Genomic DNA, 12134 nt, shown 5'->3' with positions numbered 1-12134 from the left:
CGATGAAACAATGGAGCACCATTCAATGAAGGGAAGCGAAGTGGGCAGAGGGGCGATTTGCAAGTGGAGCTTGGCAAAAGGGGGCATGATTTGTTGACATTGTAATCCAAACCCAACCTTTATTTACCCGTTGTGATGCACTGAGGTTCCAAACTCCATTTCAGATGAGACTATGACCAAAATTATCCTATTCAAACTTTGTAGTCAATTTTCAGAAATATTCATCAAAATATTGCACTTTTCTGCCATTGCCATAAAAGGGTCAATTTCTTAGTCCTTTGGTGTGACGCCTTTTGAATGTATAGTTGAAAATAAATGTTTTTTGAAGTATAAAAAGCAATGACAAAATGTTGTGGTGAAATCAAATGGTAGACCTATTTGTTGGAATTTTCATCATTTTATGTGGTTCTGAGTGCAATATTAACATTTTCATTCTCCCACACCCTATTACCCGCCAGCATCAGAGACCCATTGTCATTGGCTCCATTGTACGGTATACTCCAAAAACTCTCCAACAGAACACCTCTCAAGCGGCGTCTTGGCTCCCACGGCTTCGGCTGTTGGTAGGTCAGGGCCTCCCACTGGATGTGCACGGGTGCGCTTCGGTCTCCTCCATTACTAGAGGAATGTGCCTTTTGCACCTCGCTGCTTGGTCAGGTACACCTCAATGTTGTTGGGTTCTACCTGAGTGATTCTGCCAGTCTTGTCTCAAAGATTAAGCCATGCAAGTCTTAATACACATGGCCGGTACAGTGAAACTGCGAATGGCTCATTAAATTAGTTATGGTTCCTTTGATTGCTCCAACGTTACTTGGATGACTGCAGCAATTATAGAGCTAATACATGCCAAAAAGTGCTGACCTTCACGGATGCGTGCATTTATTCAGACCCAAAACCCATGCGGGGTACTCTCGGACACCACAGACACTTTTGGTGACGTGCTGACATCTAATTTGAATGTCTGCCATATCAACTTTCGATGGTACTTTCTGTGCATACCATGGTGACCACGTGTAATGAGTACACTTTAAAACCTTTAATGTGGATCCATTACTGATGTTTAGAAGTTGCATTTTACAGTGGTCAGAAACTTCTGAAAGTGTCATTAATTACGTTTAAACCATCAAATTTGACTGCCTGTGTAGCTCAGTTGGTAGAGCATGGCGTTTGCAACGCCAGGGTTGTGGGTTCGATTCCTACGTGGGGCCAGTATGAAAAATGTATGCACTCACTAACTGTAAGTCGCTCTGGATAAGAGCATCTGCTAAATAACTAAAATGTATATTGTCCATCGGTGTGACATAATGTCCTATGGGGTGAGGCCAATAAATAAAATGGGAAAAAAGGTGTCTTGAACATAATGTAAAAATAATTGTAAAGCATGAGGCAGGTAACAATTGCTTTTTATCTAGGTTTTTGTCAGATTACTGTGAATCTTACTCAAAATGTAATGGGGAGACACTTGGTTATCGTCATTATACAAGGAAATTGTGTTTTTTAATTGAAATTCCAGAATATGATTACGGATTTTAAAAACAGAAGTAACTAATAATGAGTAAAAATATTTGTCTATTTGAGAATCATTAAACCTTTATATTAGCATTAATTGTGATGTCACACCAGAGGACAAATTCATGGCTCCCTGCATGAAATGAATGTTTAATTAAATTGGATTTTAAAAAATGATCGAAGGTTTCCACATTACATTTTGAATGGTTTAGACGTTGTTTATTGCAATTGTTTTTTTACTTTAATTTTAGAATAAATACTTTTTTCACTTTTGTTTTGGCCATATGACAACACCCATAGACAGATCATCAGTCATCGAAGGCAATGGTACAGATGTACATAAAATAGCCTTTTGACAATTTTACTAAGCAATTACCCTGGCTTATATGCATTGATTTGTTCCAAGGAAACCCTATTAGCATAACGATGGCCAAATCAGGTGGACATTTCAGCAATGCACACCAAAGGTTTGTCCTGTGGCACGACACCTCATTTTACACAGATGAAACCTAGTCCTAGTAGAAAAATCCAACTGAATGCCAATGGCTTAATCTGTGTCTGAGAAACCTGACCTTGTTATGTCAGGCTGGAATCTCAAATCGTCACCTGATTAAGATTCCAGTCATTGTGAATCTTGCCTTGTCATGTCTCCAGGATGACCAATGGGGGGAAGTCGACCATGTCCAGTAGTCTGCACCTGCGGATCCCCAACAGCTGCATCATAGCACAGGATGCTTTCTTCAAGGTCCTCTCCCTCTTCCTTCTGTCTCCTCAATTCACCTTCTTCATTGTCCTCTCCCTGCTCCTTCTGTCTCCTCAATTCACCTTCTTCATGGTCCTCTCCCTGCTCCTTCTGTCTCCTCAATTCACCCTCTTCATGGTCCTCTCCCTGCTCCTTCTGTCTCCTCAATTCACCTTCTTCATGGTCCTCTCCTTCCTCCTTCTGTCTCCTCAATTCACCTTCTTCATGGTCCTCTCCCTCCTCCTTCTGTCTCCTCAATTCACCATCTTCATGGTCCTCTCCCTCCTTATGTCTCCTCAATTCACCATCTTCATGGTCCTCTCCCTCCTTATGTCTCCTCAATTCACCTTCTTCATGGTCCTCTCCCTCCTCCTTCTGTCTCCTCAATTCACCATCTTCATGGTCCTCTCCCTCCTTAAGTCTCCTCAATTCACCTTCTTCATGGTCCTCTCCCTCCTTATGTCTCCTCAATTCACCTTCTTCATGGTCCTCTCCCTCCTCCTTCTGTCTCCTCAATTCACCATCTTCATGGTCCTCTCCCTCCTTATGTCTCCTCAATTCACCTTCTTCATGGTCCTCTCCTTCCTCCTTCTGTCTCCTCAATTCACCCTCTTCATGGTCCTCTCCTTCCTCCTTCTGTCTCCTCAATTCACCTTCTTCATTGTCCTCTCCCTCCTCCTGTCTCCTCAATTCACCCTCTTCATGGTCCTCTCCTTCCTCCTTCTGTCTCCTCAATTCACCTTCTTCATTGTCCTCTCCCTCCTCCTGTCTCCTCAATTCACCTTCTTCATGGTCTTCTCTTGACTGTCAGTTTAAGGATGATAGGGAAAAAGAGGCTCAGTGTCAGTGGTCATGTCTCGCTCTTTTTCTCTCTTTCTTTCTCTCCTTTCTTTCTTTCTTTCTCTCGTTCTCCCCCTTTAGGATGACTCTGTGATAGCTTTGGACAGCAATGGGTTCAAGCAGTATGATGGTAGGGGAAGAGTTTCTTTCTATTTTATCAGTAAGAAGATACATTTCAGAAGATCGAACAAGTTTAAGCTCATTGAGTGTAAATGTACAGAGTCATTACTTATTTGTAAATGTAAACAATAATGTGACCTATTACCAAAGTTTACATTTACAAATAAGTAATGACTCAGTAAAACCTATTGTTCATTTGGAATTCAACACTTTAACTCGACTGTATGATACATTTGTAGTGCTTGATGCGCTCCACATGGACAGAATGATGAGCAAGATTGAATCATGGCGGAAGGACCCCGATTCATTCCTAGCATCTCAAAGTCTGAAAACACAATGCTCTGTAGGAGAGGAGGTGTTTGTGCTCATCGTTGAGGGCTTCTTGATCTTCAACTACGGGTAACTAAGAGAAAACAGATCTTCCCTCCTATGTGTCTCTCTCTCCTTCTCCCTCTCTCGGTATGCCCTTTGTCTGATGTCTGCATGATGAGATGAATTATTTGTCTGGCTTTGTGTTTCATGTTTTGATTGGCAGGCCCTTGAACGAATTAATGGACAAGAGATACTTCCTTGAAATTCCTTATGACATCTGCAAAGAGAGGAGAGGGTGGGGCTAATAGTTTTTTTACTCTGATATAATTGCAATGCTTGGATATAATTATGGTCTGTTCAGATAGGCCACTTGTTGGGCTGTATAACCTGTGGCTGATGAAAAGAACAAGCCTTTGGCCCACCTTTCCTGTGATTGACAGCTCGAGGGTGTATACACCCCCTGACCTGCCAGGGTACTTTGACGGATATGTGTGGCCAATGTACCTGAAAAACCGGCAAGAGATGGAAGACATGGTATTGGATATTGGTGAGTTTTTCATTTAGTAGATATAAAGATCTTTCTTTGCCAGATATGTTTATGATAGTCGTTGTAGTTGTTCCTCCTCACTCCATTGCTGTTAACATGCTATTACTTTAGTTCATTCTATCTCATGCTACCAGATGGTCACTCATTCTTTATTTCCAGTCTTTTTGGATGGATTGGAGTCAAAGGAGGGCTTGCTGGATTATGTGTACAGGGATGTAACCATGGAAATACAGAGACTCATGGGTAAGTTTGCTCCTACAAAAAATAAAGTTACTTACCTACTCAAAATTAAACTGCTTTTTTAAAGTCTGATTTGTGATTAGACACCAGAATGATTGGGCAGAGGGGAATTGAACAAGAGGGAATGGCACGCAGTATTCGAATGGTCTAAAACCTTACATTATTTTGTTGTCTTGTTTTCACAGGGAAAGACTTAGCAGTTTGATTTCTCAAATGGTTGCTGAAATCTGGAAGAGTAAAAGAGACAATGTGTTGAGAAACAGATGTGTTGAAACTTAGACTAATGTGTACAGCCACAGGAGAAAGACAGGACACACACACACACAGTGCAGAACAGCCTTTCATGTTAAATCCATTTGACTTTTACTCCTGTGAGGTAAATGTTGTTTACATAGTTTTTTTACTTAGAAAGTATTTTTGCAATCTACAGTACATTTGTTTTGTTCAATCTATAATGGTTATGTACATAGTTAAGGAGTGCAAAGTTTATAAGCAGTGCAGACTCTTAACTAATGTTAATACTGTATCTTTCTCTGTTATACTGCAGTGTTAAAAAAATATTGTGGACACTGATGTATGTTCCTGAGTAGTGCCATGGCAGGAAATTAATTGATTAAAAGGTTGCTGAAGTGTGGTTTGGCTCTTAGCGTGCCAATAAAGTAGTAGCTCACTATTGTATTGTTACACATAATAATGTACCAGACATGGGTATAAATAATAATAATAATAATACGCCATTTAGCAGACACTTTTACCCAAAGCGACTTAGTCATGCGTGCATACATGTTTTATATATGGGTGGTCCCAGGAATCAAACCCATTATCTTGGCGTTGCAAGCGCCATGCTCTACCAACTGAGCCACAGAGGACCACCATATATATATATATATATATATATATATATACTACTAGTCAAAAGCTTGGACACACTAACTCATTTAAAGGGTTTTTCTTTATTTTTACAATTTTTTACATTGTAGAATAATAGTGAAGACATTAAAACTATGAAATAACACATGGAATCATGTACTAACCAAAAAAGTGTTTAACAAATCGAAATATATTTTATATTTGAGATTCTTCAAATAGCCACCCTTTGCCTTCATGACAGCTTTGCACACTCTTGGCATTCTCTCAACCAGCTTCATGAGGTAGTCACCTGGAATGCATTTTAATTAACAGGTGTGCCTTCTTAAAAGTTAATTTGTGGAATTTATTTCCTTCTCAATGCGTTTGAGCCAATCAGTTGTGTTGTGACAAGGTGGGAGGGTATACAGAAGATAGCCCTATTTGGTAAAAGACCAAGTCCATATTATGTCAAGAACAGCTCAAATTAGCAAAGAGAAACAACAGTCCATCATTACTTTAAGACATGAAGGTCAGTCAATATGGAACATTTCAAGAACTTTGAAAGTTTCTTCAAGTGCAGTCGCAAAAACCATCAAGCGCTATGATGAAACTGACTCTCATGAGGACCGCCACATGAATGGAAGACCCAGAGTTACCTCTGCTGCAGAGGATAAGTCTCAAAGTCAACAGTAAAGAGGCGACTCCGGGATGCTGACCTTCTAGGCAGAGTTGCAAAGAAAATGCCATATCTCAGACTGGCCAATAAAAATAAAAGATTAAGATGGGCAGTCTGAGATATGGCTTTTGCTTTTCAACTCTGCCTAGAAGGTCAGCATCCCGGAGTCGCCTCTTCACTGTTGACGTTGAGACACTCTAATGTATTTGTCCTCTTGCTCAGTTGTGCACCGGGGCCTCCCACTCATCTTTCTATTCTGGTTAGAGCCAGTTGGCGCTGTTCTGTGAAGGGAGTAGTACACAGCGTTGTACGAGGTCTTCAGTTTCTTGGCAATTTCTGGCATGGAATAGCCTTCATTTCTCAGAACAAGAATAGACTGACGAGTTTCAGAAGACAGTTCTTTGTTTCTGGCCATTTTGAGCCTGTAATCAAACCCACAATTGCTGATGCTCCAGATACTCAACTAGTCTCAAGAAGGACAGTTTTATTGCTTCTTTAATCAGCACAACAGTTTTCAGCTGTGCTAACATAATTGCAAAAGGGTTTTCTAATGATGAATTAGCCTTTTAAAATGATAAACTTGGATTAGCAAACACAACGTGTCATTGGAACACAGGACTGATGGTTGCTGATAATGGGCCTCTGTATGCCTATGTAAATATTCCATAAAAAATCAGCCGTTTCCAGCTACAATAGCCATTTACAACATTAACAATGTCTACACTGTATTTCTGATCAATTTGATGTTATTTTATTGGACAAAAAATGTGCTTTTCTTTCGAAAAAACAAGGACATTTCTTAGTGACCCCAAACTTTTGAACGGTAGTGTATATACATACATACAGTATATAACACACACACACACAGTATACAGTGGGGGGAAAAGTATTTAGTCAGCCACCAATTGTGCAAGTTCTCCCACTTAAAAAGATGAGAGAGGCCTGTAATTTTCATCATAGGTACACGTCAACTATGACAGACAAAATGAGATTTTTTTTCTCCAGAAAATCACATTGTAGGATTTTTAATGAATTTATTTGCAAATTATGGTGGAAAATAAGTATTTGGTCAATAACAAAAGTTTCTCAATACTTTGTTATATACCCTTTGTTGGCAATGACACAGGTCAAACGTTTTCTGTAAGTCTTCACAAGGTTTTCACACACTGTTGCTGGTATTTTGGCCCATTCCTCCATGCAGATCTCCTCTAGAGCAGTGATGTTTTGGGGCTGTCGCTGGGCAACACGGACTTTCAACTCCCCTCCAAAGATTTTCTATGGGGTTGAGATCTGGAGACTGGCTAGGCCACTCCAGGACCTTGAAATGCTTCATACGAAGCCACTCCTTCGTTGCCCGGGCGGTGTGTTTGGGATCATTGTCATGCTGAAAGACCCAGCCACGTTTCATCTTCAATGCCCTTGCTGATGGAAGGAGGTTTTCACTCAAAATCTCACGATACATGGCCCCATTCATTCTTTCCTTTACACGGATCAGTCGTCCTGGTCCCTTTGCAGAAAAACAGCCCCAAAGCATGATGTTTCCACCCCCATGCTTCACAGTAGGTATGGTGTTCTTTGGATGCAACTCAGCATTCTTTGTCCTCCAAACACAACGAGTTGAGTTTTTACCAAAAAGTTATATTTTGGTTTCATCTGACCATCTGACATTCTCCCAATCCTCTTCTGGATCATCCAAATGCACTCTAGCAAACTTCAGACGGGCCTGGACATGTACTGGCTTAAGCAGGGGGACACGTCTGGCACTGCAGGATTTGAGTCCCTGGCGGCGTAGTGTGTTACTGATGGTAGGCTTTGTTACTTTGGTCCCAGCTCTCTGCAGGTCATTCACTAGGTCCCCCCATGTGGTTCTGGGATTTTTGCTCACCGTTCTTGTGATCATTTTGACCCCACGGGGTGAGATCTTGCGTGGAGCCCCAGATCGAGGGAGATTATCAGTGGTCTTGTATGTCTTCCATTTCCTAATAATTGCTCCCACAGTTGATTTCTTCAAACCAAGCTGCTTACCTATTGCAGATTCAGTCTTCCAAGCCTGGTGCAGGTCTACAATTTTGTTTCTGGTGTCCTTTGACAGCTCTTTGGTCTTGGCCATAGTGGAGTTTGGAGTGTGACTGTTTGAGGTTGTGGACAGGTGTCTTTTATACTGATATCAAGTTCAAACAGGTGCCATTAATACAGGTAACGAGTGGAGGACAGAGGAGCCTCTTAAAGAAGAAGTTACAGGTCTGTGAGAGCCAGAAATCTTGCTTGTTTGTAGGTGACCAAATACTTATTTTCCACCATAATTTGCAAATAAATTCATTAGAAATCCTACAATGTGATTTTCTGGATTTTTTTTTCTCAATTTCTGTCATAGTTGACGTGTACCTATGATGAAAATTACAGGCCTCTCATCTTTTTAAGTGGGAGAACTTGCACAATTGGTGGCTGACTAAATACTTTTTTTCCCCTCTGTATAACCATGCACACCAAAAATGCACAACAGACATGAATTGCACTGTCCTATAAAATAACTAAATTAAACAACAGCTATTGTGCAATATTGCTCTATAATTTGCTGTGTGTTATCATCCAACGTATTATTGATTATGTCCAATGTCCATAGTTGCATTTACAATATATATTTTGTGTTTACATTTACATTTTACATTTTAGTCAATAAGCAGACGATCTTATCCAGAGCGACTTACAGTTAGTGAATGCATACATTTTTCATAATGGCCCCCCGTCTGTGCCAATCCTAAATTAACTATGTTGTGGTCAGCACTCCTCCTACGCAGGTAATCATTACACTGTTCAAATATGGGGGCATGCCAGTACCAAACAAACATGTCAAAGTTCAACCACTGATCAATCTCAAATGAAGGACACCCCCCGATCCTCATTATATAGACTGATTTTGGTACAAAGAGCCCATAGCTGCGATCTATAGGGGTGAGTACTGTACTGCTATCTATCTCTACACTGGGAGACTTTTACTGGTCACTGGCTCAATAGCTCTGTAATGGTTATCTCCAAACATGGTTCAATGGATTTGTCTGGTGTGAGGCCCACGAATTGATAAACTAAAGGTATTATTTACTTTGACTAGGAGTAAAAATGTGTCTGATTTCCAAAATGAATAAGAACGAGACAAATATTTTCCAGGAAACTGGAGACCACAAAAAAACATAACAGAATGAGAATACTGATGTGGGAAGATAACACAGTTTAGTTCAATGGCAAGTTTGAGATTTAAAAAAGAAAAGTGTAAATGTTACATAAAATAAAGTTATTAGACTGCCCTGCCCCCATCTCTTGGCAAAATATGTGTTATTTGATTCAATGAAGACTGCCTCCACTGGAACGTTCTAGACCCTGCCATGTTTACTAGTCCACCTCAGGGGTACAGAGTGATGTAATAGTGTTAATAATGTGTGGTGTCTATGTGAAGATTATGCTTCGAGAAATATTTTGATGCCATCTGTTTGGAAGTATAATTTCTCTGTGATAATTTAATTATCATGTATTTCTAAACAGTGATTTACCACCCACTGGTTATTACACCTTTGTTACACTTTTTTAGTGCATCTATGTCATATCGCTGAGTCTACCTTTAAATGTGGTGACTATTGAGTAATGCTACGTTTTTGAACATTGTGATAGTTGCCAAGATGAGGACAGCCTTGTGTTTGTGGATCGTTATGGCAGTGCTCTGCCCGGGAGAGGTCAGAGGTCATAAAGGTCACGGAGGTGACCGCCACCAGGGTCAGGGGCTTGACCAGGACCATGATCACGGGCGCGACCACGAGCACAACCATGAACACAGGCGAGACCACAACCATGGGCATCATCACCCTGAGCCCGGTGACAATGGCACCAAACCAGTGATCCAAGGTAACAGGGAGTTTGCCTTCAGCCTGTACAAGCAGCTGGTGGCTCAGCCCGACAACCAGGGCAAGAATGTGTTTTTCTCCCCACTGAGTGTGTCCCTGGCCCTGGCCGCTCTGTCCGTGGGGGCCAGGGGTCAGACCCACCAGCAGCTCTTCACTGGTCTGGGCTTCAACAGCATCTTACTGACCCAAGAACAGGTGGACCAGGCCTTCCAGACCATACTCACACAGCTCAACCAGAAGAACGGAGTGGACCTGTCCACGGGAAGTGCACTTTTTCTGCACAACACCTTCAAACCACGCCCTGAGTTCCTCGAGGACATGAAGCGCTTCTACCTCTCCGAGGGTTTCACTGTCGACTTCACCAACACGTCTGAGGCCATCGACACGATCAATACATTCGTGGGGGAAAAGACTCGAGGCAAGATAGACAAGTTAGTCAAAGATTTGGACCCAACCACTGTCATGTATCTCCTTAGCTACATATACTTCAAAGGTAAGAGGATTTTGCAAACTATAAGATAAACTAATAGTAAAAAATATAATAGAGTTCACGTGTTTGATTGATGCAGACCTCAATATGTATTTTTGTCTCTGGGTGTTGTTGGTATTACTGATGCCACTGTAATTTTTGGCGGTATCTCCTGCTGAATCTTGTCAGGTCTCCCTCAGATTATTATTTTTTTGCCTCAGATTTACCACTTTTAGTCTGGTAACTTTTACTCATCACACAACACCCTGAAATATTTTAAGATGTTCTATTTCTCAAGGAAAATGGGAGATTCCATTTAACTCTAAAGACACAAAGGAGGACACGTTCCATGTGGATGACAACACCACTGTTCCGGTCCAGATGATGAGCATGAAGAAGAGGTTCTCTGTCTACTACGACCAGGAGATCTCCACCAGTATCCTGCAGCTCCACTACAACGAGTCAGTGTCCATGATGCTGGCGCTACCAGAGAAGGGACTCGCTAGTCTGGAGGAGGTCATAGGCCAGAACCACATCACCAAGTGGCACAGGTGGATGAAGGACAGGTATGACCTGTCTTAATCAGGAAGCATCACTCTCATAGAACTAATGAACATTGGGTGGGTAAAACAACCACATATCACAATCATTGCAAGTAAAATCTTCTTCCTGTCCAATTTTGTCTTTAGGGAATACCAGGTGCATGTTCCCAAAATGTCTATCACCACAACATACTCCCTCAAGGACGTCCTGAGTGGAATGGGAATGCCGGACATATTCAGTAATAAAGCTGACTTCAGTGGAATATCAGAGGATCTGAAGGTGGCTGTCTCAGAGGTAGGGAACACTTTCACTCTCAGTGATTCATAAAGACATGAAATTGCACAATGTCTTAATGGCTGTCAATCAATTCTTCGATGAAATATTATATATTTTGGCCTCAATATTGCTGTTCTTTTCAATTAGTTCACTTTTTCAGGGAGCCTCTGAAAGCTCTCTGTGGCTCCCCAGGGGTCCCAGGAGAAGCACTGCTCTATAACATACTGTATGGACGCGCTATGTGAACCATGTGAACTAGGCCTATGTACTATACATCAGACTGCATTGTGGGGTTGTTTTCAGGTGGTGCACCAAGCCTCCTTGGATGTGGATGAGGCTGGAGCGACTGCAGCAGCTGCTACAGGTGTGGTCGTCATGCCCCTCTCCTTCCGACGCACCCCTGTGTTGAAGTTCGACCATCCGTTCATGGTCATTGTCATGGACCGGGAGACCAAGAGTATTCTCTTCATGGGCAAGATCATCAACCCAGCCATCAAATAAAACCTGTGCTGTAGAAAACATGTGCTCTATAAAAGCTGTGGCCTGTAATCGCAAATTGAAGCCTAAGCGCATGCTTTATCTGTGCTGCTGTTGTTACAAAACCAGTTAACAAACGCATCCAAACTCCTCTGGCTCAATCTTGTCTGGGAAGCTAAAATTAACAAGGGTGTAAATCCTCTGTATTCACTTTGGTGGATATTTTTTACAACTACTAAATGCATATCACCATTTGCTGCCAGTCTTTCCTCTTTTCTTTACTGTAATGGGGGAATGTAAGATGACTAAAGTTCATATTTAGTTAAGTGATCAACACAATGTTTAGCATATTTGGAGTTTCTGTAATACACATAATTGCTCTATTTGTGACACTCAAGCTGCAGTTGATGGTCACTAGACTTGATGCTGAATGTTATGGATTATTCTCATATCTGTTGATAGTGATTGACGCCAGAGTGGTGGTACTGAGGACCCACTGATTATTCACTGTTGTATTGTTTTGATGACATTCTGTGAGCACTGTGGGGCCATACTTGCGAACATAAGCAACCATTTAAATGTAAACACTTTCTCCGGCTCAAAATGTGTATCAGCCAATTAAAATCGTTGATTTACTTGCA

General features: G+C 41.4%; 2 protein-coding genes across 5 annotated transcripts in view; both read left to right on the top strand.

Moving 5' to 3' along the window:
• LOC121551980 (nicotinamide riboside kinase 1) overlaps positions 1–4944 on the top strand; it is a 28843-nt gene extending 23899 nt beyond the window's left edge. For 2 of the 4 annotated variants that reach the window (XM_041864665.2, XM_041864667.2), the window contains exons 2-7: positions 2164–2254; positions 3173–3221; positions 3451–3610; positions 3889–4070; positions 4230–4313; positions 4496–4944. In XM_041864665.2, coding sequence (XP_041720599.1) covers positions 2164–2254; positions 3173–3221; positions 3451–3610; positions 3889–4070; positions 4230–4313; positions 4496–4515 — 586 coding nt within the window. In that variant the 3' untranslated portion in view covers positions 4516–4944. Of the gene's footprint in view, positions 1–2163; positions 2255–3172; positions 3222–3450; positions 3611–3746; positions 3819–3888; positions 4071–4229; positions 4314–4495 lie in introns of all 4 variants that reach the window. The other 2 variants (XM_041864666.2, XM_041864668.2) reach the window with 2 other exon arrangements.
• A 3752-nt stretch (positions 4945–8696) lies between these two features.
• Positions 8697–12134, top strand: LOC121551978 (alpha-1-antitrypsin). Its single transcript, XM_041864662.2, has 5 exons — positions 8697–8787; positions 9499–10221; positions 10496–10763; positions 10887–11034; positions 11320–12134. Exons 2-5 carry the CDS (start codon positions 9507–9509, stop codon positions 11515–11517), a joined length of 1329 nt encoding a protein of 442 aa, XP_041720596.2. The 5' UTR covers positions 8697–8787; positions 9499–9506; the 3' UTR covers positions 11518–12134.

This window comes from Coregonus clupeaformis, chromosome 18 (genome assembly GCF_020615455.1).
Source record: "Coregonus clupeaformis isolate EN_2021a chromosome 18, ASM2061545v1, whole genome shotgun sequence".
NCBI lineage: Eukaryota > Metazoa > Chordata > Actinopteri > Salmoniformes > Salmonidae > Coregonus > Coregonus clupeaformis.
The sequence above is the reverse complement of the archived record's forward strand: the minus strand, read 5'-3'. Positions and strand labels throughout refer to the sequence as shown.

Coding starts and splice junctions, on each gene's coding strand:
- LOC121551978 (XM_041864662.2), top strand. CDS start 9,507: ATGAGGACAGCCTTGTGTTTGTGGATCGTTATGGCAGTGCTCTGCCCG. Junction 10,222..10,495: donor TAGCTACATATACTTCAAAG/GTAAGAGGATTT, acceptor CTATTTCTCAAG/GAAAATGGGAGATTCCATTT. Junction 11,035..11,319: donor TGAAGGTGGCTGTCTCAGAG/GTAGGGAACACT, acceptor GGTTGTTTTCAG/GTGGTGCACCAAGCCTCCTT.